Source organism: Mirounga angustirostris, unplaced genomic scaffold (genome assembly GCF_029215605.1).
Source record: "Mirounga angustirostris isolate CCGP_5_RB_7025 unplaced genomic scaffold, mMirAng1.0.hap1 SCAF_10, whole genome shotgun sequence".
NCBI classification, from domain to species: domain Eukaryota; kingdom Metazoa; phylum Chordata; class Mammalia; order Carnivora; family Phocidae; genus Mirounga; species Mirounga angustirostris.
The window spans coordinates 96841569-96866362 of NW_026991718.1; the positions used below are offsets into that span (position 1 = coordinate 96841569).

The 24794-nt window shown below is 41.7% G+C and overlaps 1 protein-coding gene across 6 annotated transcripts in view; it reads left to right on the forward strand.

Moving 5' to 3' along the window:
• The window catches only part of KIF16B (kinesin family member 16B), a 296531-nt gene that overhangs the window by 55906 nt on the left and 215831 nt on the right, over window positions 1-24794 (forward strand). For all 6 annotated transcript variants that reach the window (XM_045885380.2, XM_064572797.1, XM_054510002.2 and 3 more), the window contains 2 exons: window positions 5093-5158; window positions 8754-8813. In XM_045885380.2, the coding sequence (XP_045741336.1) occupies window positions 5093-5158; window positions 8754-8813 (126 nt within the window). The remainder of the gene's footprint in view (window positions 1-5092; window positions 5159-8753; window positions 8814-24794) is intronic.

Below are 24794 nucleotides of genomic sequence, written 5' to 3' on the forward strand. Positions count from 1 at the left end.
CATTTAAGGGTGATTTGATAGGATCACCCAAACTATTATATATGAAGGAAAGTATTTGGAAAATTCTTGATGGAACTTGTACTTAATGGTTTACTAAGTTATGGAAATGAAGGAAAAAAAAGACCAGCCTTTTTTAAATTAAACTGAGGAAATCCTTGAAGGGAGCTTTATTATATGGACAGAAAACTTTAATTTATTAAAACTTATACATTATCTGAGGAGTGTCTTCAGAGGTATTGTGTGTGCCAGTTGCCTTTTATCTTCTTTCATGACCAAATTATTAAAGGAGTATTTTTGTTGCTGTGGTTTTGAGGGTGAGGATGGAAAAGATAGTTAAGTCTATTTTAGAGTGCATTGAAGATAAAATTCTTTGTTAAACCTAATACATTATAATAAAAACAGAAGTCCCAATTTAAAATAATTTATTATACTATGAAACTATAAATTATTGTGAGACAATACAGGCTTATCCTAAATTAATTAAATTTGTGATGCTCAATAAAATAAGCAGGTGTTCTTAAGTGCCCATTAAAAATCTCTGTATAATTTTTTCTGATGACATTGCTCTATTCCTACAATATTCCAAATGCTGCCATGGTTCATTGAGAATGTTATTCAAATCAAAGTTCTATTATTTGCTTAAGGACAGCTAAATAAAAATCAACTCCTCCTTTTAATAAGTTTATGTATTTGCCAATGCAAAATGTCATGTGCATCAGAGTTTCAAAAGCACAACGCAAATAAAGCACAAGAATCAAACATGTATTTGCTTACTACATAGAGATATACAGATATATATGTAGTAGTTTGTATATACATACATATGTTTGAACTCTTTATTGAAGAATTGCGTATGTACAGGAAAATTACATATTGTAAGAATCCAAATCAGTGAATTTTCGCAAGCTGAATCCATCCATCTAACCTGCACACACATGAAGGAACAGAAATTTACCAGCCCCCTGGAAAACCCCCTTAATGTCCCCTTTCCAGGTACTACCTGCCATTTCCTTCAAGAGTAACCATTACCCTGACTTCTGAGGGCATAGATTAAGTTTTACTGTTGCCAGTTTTTCTTTATATAAATGGACTCATGCAGTATATACTCTTTTGATCTCATTTCTTTCATTCAGTGTTGTGTTTGTGAGGTTGATCCACGTTGTTGCATGTAGTTATAGATCTGTTCATTCTCACTGCTGTATTGAATGCCATCATACATGTATGTCCCAGCTCATTTACGCATTCTAATTTTGATGGGCATTTGGGGAGTTTCCTTTCTGGGGCTATTAGTGCTGCTATTGACTCTCTTCTCCATGTCTTTTAGTGAATGTATGGATGCATTTCTGCTAGGTTTACACCTAAGAGTGGAGTTGGTGGGTCAGAAGGTGTACATGTGTTAAGTTTTAGCAAATGCTGCCAGACAATTTTTTAAAGAGCCTCTACCAGGTGAGATTCCACCATCAGTGTATGAAAGTGCCAGCTCTAGTTGCTGCAGGTCTCCAGCCACACAAATGGGATTGCCCATTGCTCATTGTAACCATCCAATGGTTACAGAGTTGTGTTACAGAGGACTTTAGTGTGCACTTCTCAGATGGTTAATGAAGTCAAGCATTTTGATCGCTTGTCTTTTGAAGTGTCCTCTTTTGTTACATTTAAAGCATATTTTCAGACTTCTGCTTTGAATCTGGCAGAGAGAATGTCAGTGAACTCCTTTTCTCTTGAATGTATCCGGAGATGAGAAAATTAAACAATATAGAAATGAAATAAGCCAGAAAAGTCAGGAGGCAAAGCAAGACAAGAAGAGAAGATGGAAGTAGAATGAATTTCTCATTTGTGTAGCTGGAGTCACAGAGAAACTTTAAATGATAGCTAGATAATAGAAATGTCATCACGTGCAAACTTTTAAGATAGACACGTCTCTGAGAGGGTCACAGAGTAAAACTGTTACATGATGTTTGTAAGACTGAGCACAGGCCCACTCGGTAATTCAAAGGGGAAAGAAGGAGGTACGAAAACAGCATTATGTTGTTTTTACATTTTATGTATATTATGTATTCCTAGAAAAAGCACTTTATTACAGCAAAGAGTCAAATTCATAATTAAAATCAAACATGATGTCAGCTTTTATAAAGGGAAAAAAAAACAAAAAACAACCAAAGACACTATAGGAAATAGCAGGAGACAGAGCCAAACACATTTGCCACAGGGAACCATAACTCCTCTTTCTCATTTCATGAGAGCTCACATAGACCAAGGTAAGGAAGAACATAGCATATTTACATGACACCATAAAAATTTGCTGTAATCAGTACAAACCAGGAAAAGAAGATTGCCAACTTGTGCACTTTCTTTATTATGAAAAGAGCTTCTATTAAAAAGATAAGATGGGGCACCTGGGTGGCTCAGTCAGTTAAGAGTCTGCCTTTGACGCAGGTCACGATCCTGGGGTCCTGGGATCAAGCCCATGTCTCCCTCTGCTCTTCCCCCTCCCGTTTGTGCTTGCTTATTCTCTCTCTCTCTCAAATAAAATATTAAAAAAAGATGAAAGATCACAAGCTGATAGAAAAGTGAACAAAGAATATGAGCACAGTTCACAGAAAAAAGTTTCAGATGGTTCCTAATCTATGAAAATATGCTCAGTGTCCCTTAAAATACAATAAATGCAAATACTAAGACTAGTGAAATGAATATATATATATGAAAATGGGCATATCGACAAATAGTCATTAAGCTGTGTATTTTGCTGCATGTAAATTACACCTCAAAATTCTTAGAAAACCTATCCGATGGGCACAGATGACAGTGCTTGATTGCAGCGTACGTACGTTGGCAAGGGCGGGAGGCAGCAGGTGCTTGTCCATGTGGTTAGGGGAGTTGAAACCACTGCAGTTTTGATGTAGTAGAATTGGTTTAACACATGAACTTCATATGAATATTATTTAATCCTGAACATTTTTCTTCTACATGGACACCGTGCAAAGAGTAGTTTAATTGAAAATGGTTTAGTTTTACCAAATATTTCTTTTAAAAGGACTCAGGTAGGGTTTCCAAAAGGTGTGGTGGTCATGATAGCCTGCATGCTTGTGTTCAATCTGATTATCTGCTGAGTAGTCGATGTGGTAGGAATGTTTCAGCTTTGAGTAGAGATGAAAGATCCCAAGAGTGGAGTCTGTAAAATTAGCCATGTTATAAAGGGGTTGCTAATTATTTTGAAAATTGTCAACCATATATACACAGTGCAGTCATAATAATACCTGGCACTTACATTTCTTCACTGGCAGCTATTTGTCAATAGAAGAATTGCATCTGGATTAGGATGAACTATATATAACTATAGATGTGTGCGGGAAGCCATAGCTTTGGGTTTCCCTGAGTGCAGTGACTCTGGTAACTGGGTGTGTCTCTTGTGGACCTTGGAGGTTATGCCTGTACAGGAGATGTTGCCTCCTGTGGGGTGTGGGGCTTCTAAGCCAGGGTGAGCCCCCCACATGCGAGTTTGAATCTCAACCCTTCAAGAGGGCCAAAGACAGTAGCTCCTGACAGCTGTGAGGACTGTTGCAGAGACTTCACGAGGACCTTGCCGTCCTGTCGTTAGCTCTGCTCTCTGCTGAGTAGACCGAGGCTGAGTGTGGCCCCTGGTAGTCTTGTTAGCCTGAATGTAGAACTGAGCCTAAGAGGATCACCTTGTGGCTGTTGCATTCATTTGAATAGAAATTGAAAAGTAAATAATAATGAAAAAATGCTACAGTCTCTGAGGAGGACAACTTGGCAATTAAAAAAAAAAATCATACATATAAATGACTCACAAATTCCCTTCGAGGAACTTATCCATACAGCTACGTACATGGTAGGCAGCTGGTACAGGATAGTCATTTATAGCATTGCTGGTAAAACAGAAGATTAGAAAAAACCTGCATTTCCATTAAGAGGAAAGTACTAACATAAATTATGGAATATCCATATAGTGGGACACTGTACAGTGCGTTGGAATTGTTCAAAAAGAACGAAGTGGATTTATTTGTACTGGATTTTCTCCAAGATATATTGTTGAGTGAAAATGGCACTATTCAGAATAGTATTCATGCTATTTGTTTAAAAAACAACAAAAATATGCTTGCATACGACCAGAAAAACTGCAGGTTTACACAACTTGTTGGGTAAGACTGGTTGCCCGTGGGATGGCGAGGGAGGAAGACCCTCTCTCTTTCTTTTTATTTGAGTCTAGTTGACACACAGTGTTACATTAGTTTCCGGTGTACAACAGAGTGATTCAACTTCTCTACATGCTCACCACAAGTGTAGCTACCATCTGTCACCATACAATGCTATTATAGTATCACTGACTATATGCTCTCATCTGTACCTTTTCTGAGACCCCTTTCTTTTATTTCTGATGACATCGTAGCGGGGAGTACTCGGTCCCTGCCTCTCAGATTATGAGTTCCGAACACAGTCAGAGCCGCTCTGTGCCCCAACTGGCTCCCTTTGCCTCTCCTGTCTCTCTCTGCCTTGTCCCATTTCTAACCTGATTTTGGTGTCCTGTCATTCTCATGTCAATCTTTTTACCTTTGCAACATGGATAAAGAAATGGATTGTGGTGTAGCCGTACCATATGTGGAGTAGAACTGAGCAGTGAAAATAAATGAGTTTCATTTGCATGTATCAACATGTGTAAATCTTAGAAGCCTGTGGTTGAGCAAGACTTACGCTTCTTTTTGAATTTTTACATTGTGCTTATTCAAAACAGATGAATCCTTTCAGATCTAGGGATTTAGATTGTGTTTGATTTTGGCAGAATGTCAGCATGTCAGAATGTCAGCATGTCAGTTTGTCTTTTCTCTTCGCTTTACTGATTTGTATTGCAAATGTAGGTTTTAGGATGCCATGGTTTTGAATATTATGAGATATGTACTCCATCAATTAAAGACTTAGTGATGACTGACTGTTTTTGGGGGGTTGTGGAACAATACATTTTATCTCTTCCTAATAGTTTATTTGGCAGTTTTTGATAATTTATCAATCATGGATAAATCCTTCCTGTAGATAATTGCTGTTTACTAATTACAGTTCTCTTTTATGGCTTAAATTGTAGATTGCCCTCTTAGACTCTCCCACAGCCTTAAGTATGGAGGAAAAACTTCAGCAGAATGAAGCAAGAGTGAGTGATAACTCGACTTGTTATTTTTTTAAATTCTAACTTTTGCTGTTATTTTAAGTGCCTGCTTTTTGGTACTTGCTCTTCAAAACTCATTTTCCTTCTTCATTTCACTTAATCCTCCCTCTGCCCCACCCCATTTTTATTTATTTATTTATTTATGTATTTATTTATTTATTTATTTATTTATTTATTTATTAAAGATTTTATTTATTTATTTGACAGAGAGAGACACAGCGAGAGAGGGAACACAAGCAGGGGGAGCGGGAGAGGGAGAAGCAGGCTTCCCGCGGAGCAAGGAGCCCGATGCGGGGCTCGATGCGGGGCTCGATCCCAGGACCCCGGGATCATGACCTGAGCCGAAGGCAGACGCTTAACTACTGAGCCACCCAGGCGCCCCCCACCCCATTTTTAAAGATGCACAATAGGGGCGCCTGGGTGGCTCAGTCAGTTAAGCATTTGACTTCAGCTCAGGTAGTGAGATCTCAGGGGCCTGGGATCCAGCCAGAGCCCTGCTCTCCTCTCCAGCTCTGTGCTTAGCAGGGAGTCTCCTTCTCCCTCTGCCCCTCCTCCCCACTTGTGCTTGCTCTCTCTCTCTCTCAAATGAAATATTTAAAAAAAAACACAATAGTAGACTTTCTATTATCTTATCACATTCTCTGTGACTTATTAAATGGCTGGTACGTGATAGTTAAGTGCAGTTGAAATTCACACACAGGCTGTATTCTTGAAGCAGCGAGGCTGCTGGGTCCTTCAGAGCAGACGGGAGCCTTGGGTCGAGGAGGCTGTGTTCAGCATTCATGAAGCAGCGGTGGTCCCCACAGCTTCACCGCAGCTGAAGCACGACCACCGTTTAGTTTTTGTCATCCTTTTACTTTGCTTCCGGTGGGAAGTGCGGCCCTTGGCAGATCTCTGAATACTCCAGGTAGATGCTTAGTTTCCCTTAAGTTAGAGAGTTGAGGCAGGAGGAGCGAGTGGCAGGGAGTGCCTGGCAGACAGGGCAGCTCTGGAGATGTTGTGGCCCCGACGTTTCATGGCTGACCTGATTCTGTACTGTTTTTGTTTTTTTGTTTTTTAAAGATTTTATTTATTTGACAGCGAGATATAGCGAGAGAGGGAACACAAGCAGGAGGAGTGGGAGAGGGAGAAGCAGGCTTCCCGCCGAGCAGGGAGCCCGATGTGGGGGGCTCGATCCCAGAACCCCGGGATCATGACCTGAGCCGAAGGCAGACGCTTAACGACTGAACCACCCAGGTGCCCCTGTACTGTTCTTGTTTTTTAAAAAAATACTCCTCTGTGGAAAGAAAAACAGGCATTGAGAACATTTTTGGGATTGGATTTTGTTCACTGTGCCGAATGGTTAAAACAGAGAGAGAAAGAAAATTGGATTCTCTTGGTACGCTCTTCAAGAATACACAATATTGAAAATATAAATTGGGTTTTAGTTAGGAACTTGTTGACACTTCCCTGGATAATTATGTTGATGAATTTGCTGATAATAGCATTAGTAAAAACATTAGTTTCTTAATCCGTATTTTTCTCATGAAATTTTATGTTTTAGTACTCAAATTCTAATTTTGAGTGCTTTGAAATGTCCAGATATAGTCTTAAATTATTTCTTAGTAATCATTTTCAGGAATACCTAGCAAGTTAATAGAGAACAATAAACATTTTAATTTAAATGCATTACACATGCTGTGACAGAAATGACTACCTATCTCATTCATAACAATTTGTAAGTTTAATCTAGTTTTTTTGCTGACCTTTTACAATCGTTTGCTGTCTGCTTGGCCGTAAATCTTACCGCCTGGTCATTTGTTAGAGGTGGTATCCCACGCTTGTCTATTTTATAAATGAAGATTATTTGCTTTAAATTCAATAGTAAAATCAACTCAAGGCATACTTAACAATTTGTTTAAAGCTAGAATTATTTGATTGAATTGGAAAAGGATTGACTGGCTTGTCATTTCTTCAGGGAGAGCAAACCTGTCGGTGAAATGCAGAAGCATTTACTGTTGAATGCTTTGTTTCTCAGATAAATTGCCAGTGAGAATCTGTTAACTGATTATTATCATAAATTGGTAAATTCCATACACCAGTCTTTTCTTCTCCTATAGGGAGAGAAGGCATAAGACTATTTGCTCTCTGAAAGCTTCTCCAAAACAACCCTGATAGCCATGTGGCTTTAATTGCTATCTAGAGACTGAGGTTGGCATCACTCAGGGGATGGAAGACCGGAGCATGTGTGCAGCCCCAGGCCATAAAGACAGTCTTCGCAAACCATTAAAAACACACAAAAAGCAAAGCTAGAGAGGGTTGGTCCTGTGTCTCTTATTTATTTATTTTTAACCAAGAAGATAATGGATTTTGACTTTACTAACTAGTAAAAATGAGGAGATATGATTTTAACTTAGTCCAGCCCTACTTGGGGTAAATGGAGTAAAATGAATGACCACTGAACGATTGGATATAGGTGGGTTTTGGTTTTCTTCTTGGGTAAGCTGTCGCTCTGGTTTCTCCACCTCTTGTCAGTCACAAAGGCTTTCTGTCAGGGAGGTTTCTGACATGAATGCCCTTTCCAGTTACCATACTCAGTGGCATGCAGGAAGTGTTCCTCTTGGAAGAAAATGTGCATGCAGCAGGTGTATTCAGGCATGCACTTTGGTCTGGTTAAGTAAGCTAACTTCTCAGTGGGAAGAGCAGTAGGTTCAGGTGGGATAAGAGTGCGGAGGTGGCAGAGGTGCTAAATTAGAGGAGGAGAAAGGCTTTCAAGGACAGAGTGTCCTCTCTCCAATCATGTCATTACCGCCCCCCCCCCCCCCATTATTCTGTTTTAGCTTCAGGATATTCCTTTTTAGAGGACACATTCTTTTTTTTTTCTACCTATCACTGAGTTACTTAGTAGAATGACTTACTAGGACCATTTTAAAAGTTTTATGGAACCAGCAGAATATTTTCATTAAATTTGAGAAGCAGTTTCCAACTGTGCTGTGTTCAACAATTGGGGATGTTTTCTCCCCTGAGTTATAGCAGACTGGAAAGAAGCTGATTTTTATCAAAAGGTTTTTGCTTTTACTAAAAGTTAATTAAAGAGCTACCTTTTTTTTTTAAAGATGGAATGAGATTTATAAACCCTATTAATTAGCTAAAAAAGCAGATCATCTCTTAAAACTGCAGCATTCAAGGTGATTTAATTGCCACATCTAATTAGAAAAATAAATCACTATTTTTTAGAACCTAAAGTATAAATTAGAAAAAAGTAACCCATTTAATGGGACATTGTCATCCTTGTCATTTTTGGTTAATATCCAAGGAAGCAGTTTTTATTTAAGTATACCATGAAAAAAGAGTGTTGTAAAACTCTAGGCAACTTGACAAATTTTTTTCCTTTTCTTTCCTTTGCCTTAATGTAGGTTGTAGGATGAGATCAGCTTGTTTGATTTATCCTTGGTAATGGTTCTTTCAGGGATTGAAATTGCTATCTAATTAAAATATATCGTACATCCTTTCATAAGCTCTAAGAGTTTGGAAACTTTCTAGAAGAAAATCACAATAATTTTCTTATGGAGCAATCATACATGTGTGTTTTTCCTTTTAGGTTCAAGAATTGACCAAGGAATGGACAAATAAGTGGAATGAAACCCAAAATATTTTGAAAGTAAGGACTGTAATAAGGTGCCTTAATCTTATTATCTTGGTTTAAATAGGTAAAACGTTTTTTTCTTTCTCCCTCAAATATAGCTATTATGTGCTTTGCTTAAGGTAAGATCGGTGACTTTTGGGGGATTGGGGTTCTGGTTTGATTTTGAAGAAATGGAAATGTAGCTATGAGATATTAAAGCTCTGTGTATTTTAACATGTAGAGGGGATGCTGATACTTCTGTTTCCACTTGTTGAAGTTTTTCCATTTTTGACTCAGCACGTATTAAACTCACCTTAATATTCAAGGGCATCCTTCCTGCCTTTGTTAAACCCAGTGTAAATGTTAGATGAGAAAAAAAAAAAAAAAAAGTTCCACGGCAGTATTGTAGAATGTGCATGCATTAGCATGGCTAGATTTCAGAAATTTCTGAACTAGTAGTTTCCTATTGGAATTTTGATCTGTGTGTCTCAAGGGCTAGACAGAGATGGTCTGCCTGTTTGACGAGGCTCATCGTGAAAGGTGTCACCAATGGCCTCCAGTTTTCATCCTCAAAATGCTTCAAAATACGTATTTCTTCATGTTCCCAGTTTTTGCTGGGTTGACAGGAAACCTGAGTCTTCTGTTGAGGGTCAGCCATGCCAGGTTTGAGGTTCAGACCTGAATATAAGCTTTGATAGTGTCTGACCTCACCCACGAGAGTAGGTGATTCAGAGACCACTGAATCCTGGGTTTGTTTTTTAGGTCTATTTAGGCAAAACTTCCCCGGACGAGTGAAGTCTCCTCTACCATTAGCAAGGCTGGATAGATGAAGTTTAGCTGTGTGTCTTGGCAGAACCCTAACTTGGATCCCCTGTACATGAAAACGGGGCACCCACTTAACTGTGTCATGGGAGCAAGCTCTTGAAGGGCCTGGATTGGCCAGTTCTGTGTCTAACAGCTCTGAGAGGGGTCATATTGTGTTCAGTTCTCCATGTGCCATTTAGGTGGCTTGGCCTGCTCTTGGGCTTGAAAAGACTGTTTCTTGTGAGGTGGGATGTTGTGCTGTGCTTCTCAGCGTGGGTGGGTTGGTCATGATGGTCTGAGAGATGATACTTCCAGTTACAGAAAGCACTGCCCTGAGTGAGGGGTCCTGAGTCCAGACTTTCTTTTCTCCTCTCCTGGTTCTGGCGATAGGGTCGTATTATTTTGAGGTACTTCCTCAGCGTTTCCCGTGTCTAGAGATTTTTGTGCAGGAAACTGAGCCAGGACCTCACTCGCACTTCAGGGTAGTCAGGTGTGGAATAAGCACCCCCCGAGACATGGGTAGTTTTCATCCTGTGGCGGCATCAGCTCTCAGAAAGAGTGCCGCCTCCCCTGACTGTGAAGCCCATGTTGTTTGACCTTTCATGGCACAGTGTACGCTCTCCTTGGTAAATCTGCAAAGAGAGAGGATGGAAATCTGTTCCAGTTAAGGAAGAGAGAAACCAAATAGTTACCTCTGAAAATCAGTGCCAGTCAGCACGGGCGGCAGCGCACCAGAACCTTGAAGACTCGAGCCTCGCCCTTCTGCCGTGGGCTCTGTGGGTCCCTGTGGGTCCCTGGAGGAGGGGTTTTGTGGCAGCTCCGCGGAGGGATCCTGCCTCAGAGCCGCCACGATGAACCCGTCAGGTCCTTTGTTACGCTTTTCCTCCTAAGGTGATTCTGGGCCCTAAAGCTAAGTCTTCCTGCAATTCCATTATTCATACATCTTTTTATTTTTATTTTTTTAAATAACTTTTCAGATGAGAAGAGTGGAAATGTGATGTGTGCTAGGTGGTAAAGGTTACGAGAAAGGCTAATGATATTTCACATTTTTCTGTCTCTTGCTCTTGCAAGCCCATTTTGGATTTCTCTGCTGGTATTTGAGTTTTAAATCTGTAGTCGTTTTGTGCTCACGTTTGATATTTTAAGGGCTGTCTTCCTCTCTTATTGGAAGACAGTGCCTGAGGCCTGAGGTGAAGGAAAAAAAAAAAAGGCAGCTGCTCTAATGCTGTTTTTGAAAACATTCTTTGGAAATTGATGAGAGAAAGGGAGTGTTATCCGATGAGTTTGTATCTGTGTGGTTTATGAAATCCTTTCCCATGTTTCTTTTGTCGGACTGTTCCCTCAATCAGCTTTTGCTCCAGTAATGCTGTATAGAATCCACTCCAACCCAGTGGCTTAAAACAGCATTTTCCCTCATGCATGTACAGGTTGGCTGGGGGTTGGCTGGGTGAGTCTGCTTTGGCTGGGCTCCAGTCCAGGCTGTGGGTGGGTTTCAGGTCTGCTCCACATGTCTCTCATACTCTTGGACCAGCTGTTGTCCGGGGCATGCTCTTCTAATGGTCTTGGCCAAGGTACTAGCAGGCAGGCCTAGCTGTGCAAGCACGTTTCAATATTTTGTTTGTACTGTGCCTTCTAGCATCATGTTGACCAAAGCAGGTCACTTGGCTGAACTGAAAATCAAGGGGGAACTTCATTCACAACAAGGTGATGCCAATGGTGTAAATGTACAACCTGCTTTGAGATCAGTGGTTTAATTTACACACACCCATGTTAAAATGTGAGTCTTCAAATTTTGGGAACTTGCTCTTCCAGAGAATTTGCACATTTTGTAGAGACCAGCCCAGTGAACCAGTAAGTTCCCAGGATTATGTTCATTGTCAGGACCTAGTTGTTGACTCTGCCCATTTGCCAATTGTCCTTTTCAAGCCCCCAGTTCTGAACATCCAAGGAGAGACCTTTGGGGAGAAGAATGAAGAGAGTTAAAATATCCAGGGGATTGAAGGGAGAGGAGAGAGCTGATTCGGTGTTTGTTGGCACTGTGACTGCCTGCCTTGTTGCTTTTTCTTGTCTAAGTGTATCGGCGATTTGTTTCAGAGGAAACCATGGGTATTGTTTGAAGAGAGGACTAAGGAGAGGAGCATAACCCATCTTCTCAGTCATCAGCATGATCTTTGTCGGTGTTGAGCCGTCTATGCCATATGCTTTATCTCCTCCTTCAGTTTTGAGACCCAGGATTAGTCTATCAGCATATATCATGCAGAGTTGCTTCTGGAATATATGGGAGCCCCCTCTCATGCAGGGGTAGGAGTCTCAGTGTGTAAGGCAAAGGTCCCTTAGTGGCAGAATTACACTTGGAAATCCCTTCATTTCCCTGGAAATCAGTAGATTCTGAGCTCTTGGATGCTCACAAGCCAAGGAGTAACTTTGTTCCCTTCTTTTAATTTGGTCTGTGGCTTCCCTTGCTCTGGATGAGTGATCCAAGATCCTCTTGTGCGGGGATAGAGGGAGAGTGGAAGGCTGCTAGCCACATTCGTGCTCTGAGAAAGGGTGATGGCTGTTTAGAGCCAGGCTTGTGGCACCATGGTGACAATGGTGGAGCCTCAGGTTTTGAACTGTGGAACTTGGATCTCAGACTTCAGTTCTCTTTCTGACTCACTGGGTCATGACACTTACCCACAAATGTCTCATACCCTGGTTCCTAGCTTGGAAATCAGGGTGGATGGCAACCTCTTCCCTAGATACAAGTTAACGGGCTAAGACATAATAAAGTCCTTGGATTTATTTTGAAAGCGGCTAATGAAGGTACAAAGTATGTTAATCTTAAGGAGGCCATTCTTGGGCAGTTAGGTAATGAAAGTTTTATTATCTTCCACAATGTACTCTGAATATCCACTCTCTTGCCCCTTAACCTGCCTTCCTTATTTTCATTAATCTTCATTTTCTGGAAATTAAAGTCCAGACTCCCAGAGGCAGCAGTCTCCTCAGTTCCCTGTTTACTTTGACCGTTCTCCCTGCCCCAGGACCCCTGGGATCCCACCTGCGCTGCCAGATGTCCTGCTGGTCCCTGTGCATACCTGCGCGTTGGGTCTCTTAGTGTTTCTTGGCCTTTGCCTGTGTTGCTCCACCATTCCAGATGCTTCCTTCCCCTTTCAAGGCCTGTCAGAATCCACATGGAAGCACTCTCTCTGGTCACACTTCTCCCCCACTTCCCAGTTGGAATGATTTTGTTCTCCTTGGGCCTTTATAGCATTTGGTTTTACCTCTGTTGCAGCATCCATTATAATCTGACGTTGGTGGCCTTGATTTCTCCCTCTGAACAGGAGCAGGTCTGGGCAAGGACTGTCTCTTTATCATCCTGTAAGCCAGCTTCGGGAACTCTGCTTCTCACAGAACAGGCGTGCAGCAGAGACTTAACTGCATTAAAGTAATATCAAGAAACAAAAACCAAGACCTTTATATTATTTTGCTAGGGTTGTCATATGAAACATCACAGACTGGGAGGGCCTAAACAGCAGAAATTTATTTTCTCACCATTCTGGAAACTAGAAGTCTGAGACCAAGGTGTCGGCAGGGTTGGTTTCCCCTGAGGCTTCTCCCTCTAGCGTGTGGTTGGTGTCCTTCTCTCTGTGTCCTCACATGGCCTTTTCTCAGTGTGGTCACCCTCTGTGTCCGAATCACCTCTTTTTATAAGGACATCAGGCAGATTGTACCCTAACTGCTTCATTTTAGAATAATTACCTCTTTGAAGGCCCTGTCTCCAAATACAGTTACATTCTGAGGTACTGGGGAGTAGGACTTCAGCCGCTGAATTTTAGGGGCACACAATTTAGCCCGTAACGACCTGGAAGCATACAAATCTGATGGTGTGGTGGGAGAAGTAACACGGAGTGTTGTGCACACAGTGGTCTTGTTCCTATCTCTACCTTCCATCATGTGTTCCTCATTCTTCTTTGAAAGGCTTACACGTGAGTGTGTGTTTTTTATTATGGGAAGGAATGTGGGTGGCTGCCTTCCTTTAGATTATGGTCCCATCCTTCATTTGGATCAATTCGCCATTCAAAGTGTGGCTCCTGGACCAGCAGCAGCACTGTCATCTGTGAGCTGGTCAAAGCTGCAGGCTCTCAGGCACCCCCACAGATGCGCTCTGTCAGAATCTAAGATGCCCGGGTCTGCACCATTACATTTGAGGAAAGGTGGAACAGTCTTGGGCTTCTTTGCTCTCAGATCTCTTCTCCCCCGTCTCTGGCTCTGCCCTGGGTCATGGGGGACGGGCTCCCCAGGGCTGCCGTTTCTCGGGCTCCTTTGGGACTCTCTGGGAGATTGGAGCGAGAAAGCAGACCTCTCGCGCTCCAGCTTCTTGTGGCATCCACGTGGCCCCTCCTGGGTGCTGTTCTGCCTGGTGACACAGCCCTGGCCTCACTCCTCTGTCCCTCCTGCCCACGAGTAATGCCGGTTCCGGCTGGTGTCAGTTTGTCGGTGGCCTCACCATCCCCAGTGGCTTTCAAGCTCCTCCTTTAGCCAAGTAACCAATTCCCTGCTTTAAAGCACCTGCGATAAAAGCCCTGAAGTAGTTTCTGGTTCATGGTTCGACCTGGTCTGGTACCAGAGTCCCACGTCCCGGTCTCTTGCCATGCTGTGCCGGCTCCTGAGAGTCTGTGTTGACTCCTCTTTCTGACCTCTCTAGTCTCTTAGAATGCTGCCCCAATGTGTTTTTCATCCTGGCTGCATTTGTGTTAAACGGTGATAACTCTCCTGGGTCTTGGAACTTAACGTGATGAATCCAGCATCTATAAGCCTTGGGATCACTACCTTCCTGAGGCCGCGGTATCAGTTCATTCCCCTTTTGCACAGCTTCGATATTGTGCTGACTGCTCAGCATTTGAAGTGGTTTATAAAGTGCCTCTTTAATACCCCTCCCGTGTGCCTTTTGGCTTGGCTTTTTATGGCTCCCGTATGTTTTACTGCTGATAAATTTTTTCAAGTAACTAGTCCCCAGATGCTTTCTTTGTCCATTCCCACTCCCCCCACCACCACCCTTTACATACCTCTTTGGTTTGTCTGCTCAGTACACAGTTTGGTTTCTCTGTTCTCGCATTTCGTAAACGAATGAAAAAAATGCTCAAAGATATGTTGTCTGACTTCCAAATAACTCCTTGAATTCTGTGCTTCAAAGTAAATCACAGTCAGTTTGGCCTGCAGCATAAAGCTCTCGAGTGTCTGACAGATGGCGAGGCAGAAGGGAGCGCTGACTCTGGGCCCGGGCTGTCCAGAGCCCACTGCAAAGTGCTGCCTGCAGCCCCGAGAACACTCTCTGTTTGAATCCCTCCAACACTGGCTACTCTTCCCATTTTTTTAGTAAATAGGGTCTCTTCCTTCCTGAAATCATATCCTTTGATGACTCGGGGTCTGACTTGCTTTTGTGTTTTCATTGCCTCACACGGGACATCTGACTGTGACTTGGCACCAGGGTGGGTTGGGGAGGAAGCAGGCGGCCCAGATGCAGAGGCTGCCACTGGAGACACTTGCCCTTGAAAAGTGAGCTAGTTGTATAAGTCGAATGAAAGGTGTTGTTGTTGATGTTGTTTTTTTCAGACATTAATTAAACAGAGTTTTTTTTTTTTTTCTTGCATGCAATAAGCAATGTTTGTTGAATTGAATTTGGGGGACGGAGCATATTTGAATCTATGTGATAGTGGGATCCTAATGCAGATGATTTAAGTTTAAATCGTGCTGGTGTCTTAATATTCCATGTCTGGGGAAGAGAAGAGGCAGGACATGACAGGCCCGTGGCAGAGCCCGGTAGCACTTTGATGGAAGAAAGTGTTTTACTCTTTCAGAATGGTTTTTTTTTTTTATTTGACAGAGAGAGACACAGCGAGAGAGGGGAACACAAGCAGGGGGAGTGGGAGAGGGAGAAGCAGGCTCCCGGCCGAGCAGGGAGCCTGATGCGGGGCTCGATCCCAGGACCCTGGAATCATGACCTGAGCCGAAGGCAGACGCTTAACGACTGAGCCACCCAGGTGCCCCCAAAATGTTTTGACTAATAAGAAATAGAGTAAAATGAAATTGGAATCCTTTCTTGGTTTAAGATTTTCTGAGCTTAAATTTCATGGGTAGGCTTACTTTAAACCAGCTGATTTCTGTTTTATGATAGAATCAGTCAACTGAACTTTTGTCTTTGGAAGATTATGGCAACGTATAAAAGATTTTTTCCCCCCCTGGGCTGTCTGTGGTTTTCCATTTCATGGAGCCAATGTGTGTTGGGGAGTGTAATGGGTTTGGAAGCAGCACTAATAATTGGGGCTGTTGCTCAGCAGATTATGGCAGGCCTTTGGATTCCTGCTGCCCAGGACACCGAATCCTCGGTTTCTAGAAAACCTACAAACAAATCACGGGAGAGATGATGCTTTTTGCGGCCTTTGTCCCCTTTAGATGCAGTTAATCTTGACCTCTTCTTGGTACAAGAATTGGAACCTGGGGGTAGCTTTAGGAAAGAATTTTGTTTATGGACATTGATTTTGCCCAGATTTTGGATTAAGGATTAAGGAGGAGACATCTCTGTCAGCCATGGGTCACCTTCCTTATTAGCAACTGTTTGGGCATTTGATGGTTCAAAATTCTGACCTCACACAGTCTCACATATTGTTTATAGCTTGTAATAGCATCTAAAAATACAGACTGTTGTCTCTAGGGCTCCTTTGGCTACGTGAAGATACTACATTGAATTTCCAAGTGTTCATCCAAGCAGAGATTGGCTGCAGTGGGAGTTTTAGAAGTCAGTGCTCTTTCCCCTTTGGTTTTCATTGTGAAAAGAGAGTCAGTCCAGCTCAGCCCCTGCTTATTAGTGCTGTCCATGTGCAGGTCATGCCTTTATGATCTCAGTAACTGCCATGTGAGTTTCATTTTTGTAAGTTTTAAAAACTTTATTTTCAAACTTTTGAAAGCTTTTCGGTAAAGAAGGGATAAAAGGTGGTGAGCATTTTCTTTTGACATACCTATATCCGAATAAACTAGGATTGCTGCCTATGTCAATGAAGAAATTCTTAGTGTTACTGTGAATAAGAATATTCTCCCTGTAATGGCTTGCCTAGCGTGACTCATTTTATCTCTTCCGTCCATCTACCCACCACCTGTTTATCCATCCTCCATTCCTGTCCTCTCCTCTCTCCCTCCCTCATTCATTAAACATATGTTTATTGAGAGCATCTTATGTATTGACATAGACACCGGGTGTAACCAATGAACAAACCCAACAAAAAAATCCTTGCCCTCATGGAGACTATTATATCCTAATGCTAGAAGACTTTTTCCCCCAAGTTGGGCATTCTTTTGTAAATCTCCCATAACCTCTCTTCTCCTTTTAAAATAGATTTGTTGCGGTACCTGGGTAGCTCAGTCAGTTAAGTATCTGACTCTTGGTGTCAGCGCAGGTCGTGATCTCACAGTTGTGGGATCGAGCCCCGTATCAGGCTTTGTGCTCAGCGTGGAGTCTGCTTCTGATTCTCTCTCCCTCCCTCTCTCACGCAAATAAATAAATAAATAAATAAATACAATCGTTAAAAAAATAGATTTGTTGACAAAATAATATAGTCTTCTCTGATGTGTGATGCCGGAGGCCTCTGATTATGTAAACTACATATCTTACTTTTTCAGTTCTAGTATTTTATTAATTAAGTTTACTTAAAAAGATAACTTACGCTAAATGTATTAATATATCTGGCTATATTTATAGTGCTTTGAAAAGCCCCAAAAACATAGAAAGCTTTCTTTTCTTTCTTTTTTTTTTTTTAAGGGAGAGAGAGAGAGAGCGCGTGTGGGGGAAGGGGTAGAGGGAGAGGGAGAAAGAATCTTAAGCAGGCTGCACACCCAGCACTTGAGCCTGACACAGGACTTGATCTCACAACCTTGAGATCATGACCTTAGCTGAAATAAAGACTTGGGCGCTTAACTAACTGAGCCACCCGCATAGAAAGCATTTTTAAAATTGATATCCATTAGGATGTAAACTCCATGAGGATATAGTTTGTTTTGTTTGCTGCTGAGCAGGTCTGAACGCTGAATAAATGGAAGGCTAGAAAGGCCCCACGTGGGGATATGTTACTAGAGAAGTTGTTTATGAATGAGTTCATCAATGTAGGCTCATTGTTCCTTTTGTTAGGTTATAAACTCCTTGAGGTCAGGGAACATGTTTGTTCATTTTTGTATCTCTCATAAATTCTAGTGCTTTATATACTAGTTCTTTATAACTAGGAAGTGTTCAGCAAATAGTGGTTGAACTCAGTCAACTGTGTTCTCCCATTTCTGAGAATGTTTCAGGACAAGTTTGAGGACTTTTGCTGCATAACAATCTGCCCTAAAACCTAGTGGCTTTAACAGACTTAGTATTTTCTATGATTTTTGTGGTATAGGCTGGCTCAGCAGTTTCCCAGGATGATCCAGAATGGCTTCACTCACATGGCTGGTGGTTGGCTCAATGTCACCTGTGCATGATCTGGCCTTGTTTCTCTCATCCTTGGGCTTATTGATATGGTGATCTCAAGGGAGGCTGAGCCCCAGTATTGAAGCATTTTTTCAAACCTTCACTTGTACTTCATTTGGTAATGTCTCCTGGCCAAAGCTACTCATGCAGCTAAAACCAGAGTTAGGTGTGAGGGGATTACCCAATGGCGTGGGTTCAGGGTGAGCAGTGATTCTTTCCATTTTTGCAAAAAAACTGACCACAAGCATCTTTTTTCTCTGTTCTCCTTATCCTTTGCCTTACCAACCAGCCCCAGTGATTTGCAGCTGCGTTTGCATGTGTGAATGTGGATTTGGATTGGGGGTTGCAATAAAGATGAATTGAGAGAGCATTATAAGAACTTATTTGTCTCCCCCACTCTAATCTGCAGACTAATGTGGATGACTTCGTGTCTGTTTGAACAAAAGTCACCTACAAAACCCCCATGTGCAAAGCCCTTTATCTTTTTTAGTGCATTCACACGTACTATCTCATTGGCTCTTTCTTGATCTGAAGCAGGAGAAAAAAAGATGTGATTGCACTTGACATAGTATGAAGTTGTTAATTTGTCAACCTTTCATGAAAGTTAGACTCTGGCTGTTAATTTCCATCAAACTGTGTGTTCTCCCTTTTCTAAAGTTCTGCTCTTGCAACTGTTTTTTTTTAAGACGAAGGGCAAAGTAATACAGTTTGTTGTTCTCTGAAATTGGGACTCGATAATTAATGGGGGGGACCACTGTCAACACTACAGCACTGGAGGTTGACTGAAGAACTTGGCAGGGTCAGAGGCTAAGTGAGCGATTCCCAGAACCAGCTCTGATGCTGTTAATAATGCCAAGGCTACCATATTTTCCATGGCAGTTTTCATCTTGAAGGAACTGCCCATAAATAAAGGCAACGCAAGTATATGTTTGTTCTTACTTTTGAATAACGTTTCTGGAGCAAAAGGCTCAGAAATAAGTCAAATGCACCCTGTTAAATGTTGGAACCATGCGATAAATTATTTTGAATACATAGGGGATTTTCCTTCTGATCTTTTGCAGCGAGGCATGTGCGCTGATGGGCTCTTACTGCATATTTATTGCCACAGTCAGGGAGGAAAAGATTGCCTGGTCATATGAAAGTGTGCCTTATGTGCACCTGAACTCACTGGGTGTGCTAAAGTGTAGGAACTTGGTTTTGTTGGCAGGGGCCTTAAAAAGTGACCATTTCATGGTACAGATCAGTTTATTGTTCATGTCACCCAGGAGCACATCGAACTCACCTTGGATGAATTCTAGCAGCTGTGGGTTTGGAGAGGAGTGCATGCTGGGGAGAGGTGGGAGGTAGGTGTGGAGTGAGGAGATGGCTTGCAGCCTGCCTCACCTAGAGACTTTTGCTTGTGCACTCTTCTGATCTGGGTCACGTTGACCTCTCCAATTCCCAGGACCTCACTGTAAGATGCAGACAATAATCATATCTATCGCGTAAGGTGACAAATGAACACTTACAGAATGTTTTAGAGTGGTGTCCAGCACATAGTTAGCAGTGTAAGCATTACAGTAATGTTAACCATTTTTTATTTGTTTGGTTTTCTGGGAATCCATCCTCTTATATGTAAAACTGCCAGTAGTAAATGTCCTCCCAACTGGGCAGAAAAAAAATTTACGTATATACGGAAGCTTTCAAAAGTATATAGTTTTATGCGGTTACAATGTGGAATTACTTCTAAGACATTTTATGGTGTGGCATTTTATGTTTGTTTATTTCAAGTAATAGAAAATCCAGTTCCAAACTTGCTTAAGTGGTAAAGTTTCAGCTCACAGAAGAGTATTGGTCTGGAGGTAGCATGGGATTAAGGCATGGTTTGATCAGGGCACTGGTTCTGGTTCTCTGGGATTGTTCTTTGTTTTGCCTTTTTGTTGTAATGACTTCATCCTCTCACACATTCTGCTCTTGGAATGGCAAAGCAATAGTAGCAATTACAGCTTTATATCCACCTACCACACCATCTAAATTCGAGGTGTCTGGGTTTCAGAGTTCCCAACAGAATTCTGAGCTTTGCACTGAGTGGTACATTTCTGAACCAATCCTTGGGGCCAGGGAGATACCCTGTGCTAACTGGCCTTGGCTTGGGTTATCTAAATCACTTTGATAAGGGAATGGGTGACCCTGATTGGTTGAGATGAACCGGGGCCCGCCTTGGGAGCTGGGGTGAGGTCAAGACACAGCTGCTATGCACTGTACAGTGGGGGGGAGTGGGTGAGTCTTGGTGACGCCAAGGGTGTCACTTACTGGGGTGTAAGGTATCTTCAGTGCGAACAAGAGATGCAAGGTAGCTGAAACATTTTTTTAATTTCTTAAGAGAAAATGTTTTTGAATACTTCCTTTTTGACTCAGAAGTCCTATATTCAGCTGGAAAATTATGTGAAAGGGCCAGCTGAATATCTGTACTGTGGTGTGAAGATTTCATATGAGAGAAACTGCTCTTTTTTGGTGTTAGAATAGAAAGATGGCACAGAACAAATTCCGTGTATTTAAACACATTTTCTTCTTCTCCTTTAGATTGATTACGTTATTTAAAATGAGCCCTCAATGTGGGTGTGTTCTTCTCTCCAGCTATTCATATGTAGCGTTGAATTTAGCGTGATTTCCAATTGACCCCTTTAGCTGGATGTTTCCCAGCCCAGTCTACCTAGCAACAGTTACTATGAGCAGGGAGCTGCCATTGCCCTCCATCTGTAACACAACAGCGGGTTTTAAGAGATTACTTTTCCTTAGCATCCTGCTTGATTTTGCCTTTGCATTATTTAAGGATGACAGCAGTTTCTCTTAACTCCAGGCAGCAGAGTGATCGTTTTTCAGCAAAAGTGATGGTTTTAAGAAGTATGAATCTGTAAGACAGTATAATTAGCAAGTGGGCATCTATTGAACAAGAAATATGGACCTAGGTGGCATGTGGATATTTATTACCAGGATATTTGTTACTTTCAAGGGAAGGGAGATGGCTATATGTTTCTAATATCTCATGTACTACTCTATAGCACCAGCTTTGCCAGCAAAATACGGCTTTCGCGAGCAGGTTGTCTATGTCTCCTAGCTGAGAGGAGTTAGTTTCCAATAGTTGTGATTTCCCCTTGAAAAAATGTAACAACACAGACCTCACTGAAGGTAGTCATTTTCCTCTGGATCCAGTACACTCTATATTAATGTGTTTTATGTAAGCCTTTCTTGTCCTTGCCATTAAAGTAAAAATTACAGTGGCATTCTTAGCAGCTCGGACTGAAATCCGTGACAGAACTTGCGGCGACACTTTAGGTTGCAAAGTCCAGTGTCTCATCCAAAACAACTTAAATGTCAGTTACTCCGCGTGTCACAGAAATTGATTTTCCGCACACAAGTGGTTTTCACCCAGAATCCCTTGTGGACCTTTTTCAGAGCCCATTTTTTGGGTTCTGCAGACTCAAGGAAGGAGAACTATTGGAGGTGGCACCCCCAAATCTCTACTTTGAACAGGTACCCCGTGTCTCCTCAGGAGAGGAGGGACTCCTAGCCCTAAAGCACATGGAAGATCATCCCTTAAAGCACGTCTTGACGTGGTTATTGCATGGGCGGAGGCCCCCGGAAAGGAACGGCACACACAGCTTCTGGCAATGTGCTGTGGTCCCCACGCTGGGCACTCATGCAAGCATTTGGAGCCTTTGGGTGATGCCATTTGAAAAGAAATTTCGACTGAGTAGGTGATTTTTTTTGGTGTTAAATAGAGTGATTTACTCACAGGACCTTTGGACAAAAACTATGAGTGTTTACTTTTTTAATGAAGGTTCAACATACACAAAGTGTGCCCATCTGAAGTGGACAGCTCGTGAATTTTGCTCTGTGTGTCCACACGTGTAGCCCACAGCCAGATCAAGGTAGAGACTACTTCCTGCTCCCCAGAGGCTCCCTCTTACCCCTCCCTGGTCAGATATTTCCCGTCTCCCTCTCACTGATGTACCCACTATTGCGACACCTGTCACATAGGTAACGTTTGCCTGTTCTCGAGCTTTAGACAAATGCAGTCATGCAGTCTCTTCTGTTTCTGTTTTTGGCTTTTGTGCAGCATGTTGTCCGTGTAAGATTCATCCATGCTGTGTTTAGCAGTAGTTTCTGCTTTATTATGCGACTCTACCACACTCATTTTGTCCATTCTCCTGTTGATTATCTTTGTTTGGGTTATTATCTCCCATCTTTTGGTTATGATGAATAGTGCTTCTCTGAACATTCTTGAACCTGTTTTGTTGGGTGCATGCTTTCACTGGGTCCCCTCTTTTCTGGTTCTCATTTTGGTAAGAGTTTGACTCCAACTTGCCTTTCTCTGGTATATGTCTGCCCAGTCTTTAAGACCAGAGAATCCTTGATCCAAACATTCCCTGTTCCTTGTGCAGCTGGCTCTCAGTCTGGGCAAGGCCAAGGGAGCCAGGCAAGACCCCTGACCCAGCGGATCAGGTCTGGACCCAGCAGGAGCAAAACCATTCATCCACAAACAGCAGATGTTTGCCTTCAGTCTGTGTGGGTTCCTCATGTAATGTTTCTTTCTGTTTTCATCTGGATCTAGTTTAATTGGGTGATTAACACAAGTCACTTCTGATTTCTGTAGATTTGTAGAAAGATAATTTTGAAGGTTTTTAATATATTCTGGGTTTTTTCCCTCTAAGTCTTCTTTTTTCACAGCTAGATATTTAATAATTTGTGTACATAAAGGTGTTATGGACTGTCTGGTTTTCCTTTGATAGATCCTGAGGTCCAGAAGGTAGAGACCTGTTTTAATTGTATTTGGACCCTTACTGCACCACCCCCAAATTTCTTTGCATCCAGCAATTTAAGAAGAATAATAGTAGTTAATATTTACCGTACACTTACTTGACTGTGTGTTAGGTGTTACTCTAAGTCAGCAATGTTTAATAGAAATGTAATGCAAGCCATATAGTAGGGATTTAAAATTTTCAAATAGCATTAAAAAGATAAAAAGGTATAGCTGAAATTAATTTTAATACTATACTGTATTTAAACTATTGTATAAAAAAATTACCACTTTGACATATAATCAATATAAAAATTACTACCCAAGTATTTTATACTTTTTTTTTTTTTTTAAAGATTTTTATTTATTTATTTGACAGAGAGAGAGACACAGCGAGAGAGGGAACACAAGCAGGGGGAGTGGGAGAGGGAGAAGCAGGCTTCCCGCTGAGCAGGGAGCCCGATGTGGGGCTCGATCCCAGGACTCTGGGATCATGACCTGAGCCGAAGGCAGACGCTTAACGACTGAGCCACCCAGGCGCCCCTATACTTCTTTTTTAATGAGTCCTTGACACGCATGAATTTTACATTTACAGTGTATCTCAATTCAGATGCTAAATTTGTCTAAGATACACTTGATCAGCATTTCGATTTTATAGAATTTACAGTTGAAAAGTAGATTCTCATATTAACTCTGTTCTAAGCATCTTTAAGTTTTCTAGTAAATCAACTGAGTGTAGTTTAAAAATTTAAACCAATAAATTAAATAAAAATGAGAAGTTCTGTGTTCCCACTGCATTAGCCACTTGAATTTCAAGCATTCAGTAGCCATATGTGTGCCGCAGTTGTAAATGTCATACATATTAATTTGTGCTGTTCAGCGGCCTCGTGCAGGTGGCATATTATCTTTTTTTTCAATTTACAGACAAGGAAACTGAGGCCCAGAGGGTGCACAGTTAAGGAGGAAGAGGTCAGAGTTTGAATGCTGTCTTGAGGTCTGGGCTTGTGACTCCGCTGAACTGCCCAGTTCTGGACTGTCTGAACCTGACTTCAGTTCTTTCCATGTTCACATGCATTGGCTCTTGTTTTGCCTTTCCCTAGCCCTTGTCTTTTTTGCTTTTTCATATTATAAAGAATGATGGAAAAAGTGGTCTTATTAAGTGACCCCATATTTGCTGTGAGTTTGGTTGTTCATCAGTGTTTTTTTTTTTTTTTAAAGATTTTTATTTATTTATTCATGAGAGACAGAGAGAGAGAGAGGCAGAGGGAGAAGCAGGCTCCCAAGGAGCAGAGAGCCCGATGCAGGACTCGATCCCAGGACCCTGGGATCATGACCTGAGCCGAAGGCAGATGCTTAACCATCTGAGCCACCCAGGCGCCCTGTTCATCAGTGTTTTAAAAACCAAAATAGATGATCGCCACTGTTTAAGTACCATCTGCTCTATTATCTCTGTAAATGTCAGGTCAAGATTTGCTTTCTCTGAAATAACAGCTCAGGGTTCCTTCTGTGTTTGGTAATGCTCCTTTAATAATGATTCTGATTTTTTTTATTTCTGCCAAGGTTGGGCTTACTCATCTCTTTTGCCTTGGCCCCTTTCTAAAGGCTTTTTCTTAAACAGAGAGACATGGTTATTTCCCTAGATATCAGTATCTTTTTTTTATCCTGATGTGTTATAGTTGACCCTTGAGCGATGCAGGGGTTGGGGTGCTGACCTGCACAGTCAAAAAGGTGTGTGTAACTTTAACTCCCCCAAAACTTAACCACTCATAGCCTACTGTTGACTGAAAGCCTTCCTGATTACATAAACAGTTGGTTAACACATATTTTGTTTGTTTTATGTATTACAGAATGTATTTTTATAATAAAGTAAGCGAGAGAAAAGGAAATGTTATTAAAAATAAGGAAAATACCTTTACAGTATTGTACTGTATTTGTTGAAAAAAATCTTCATATA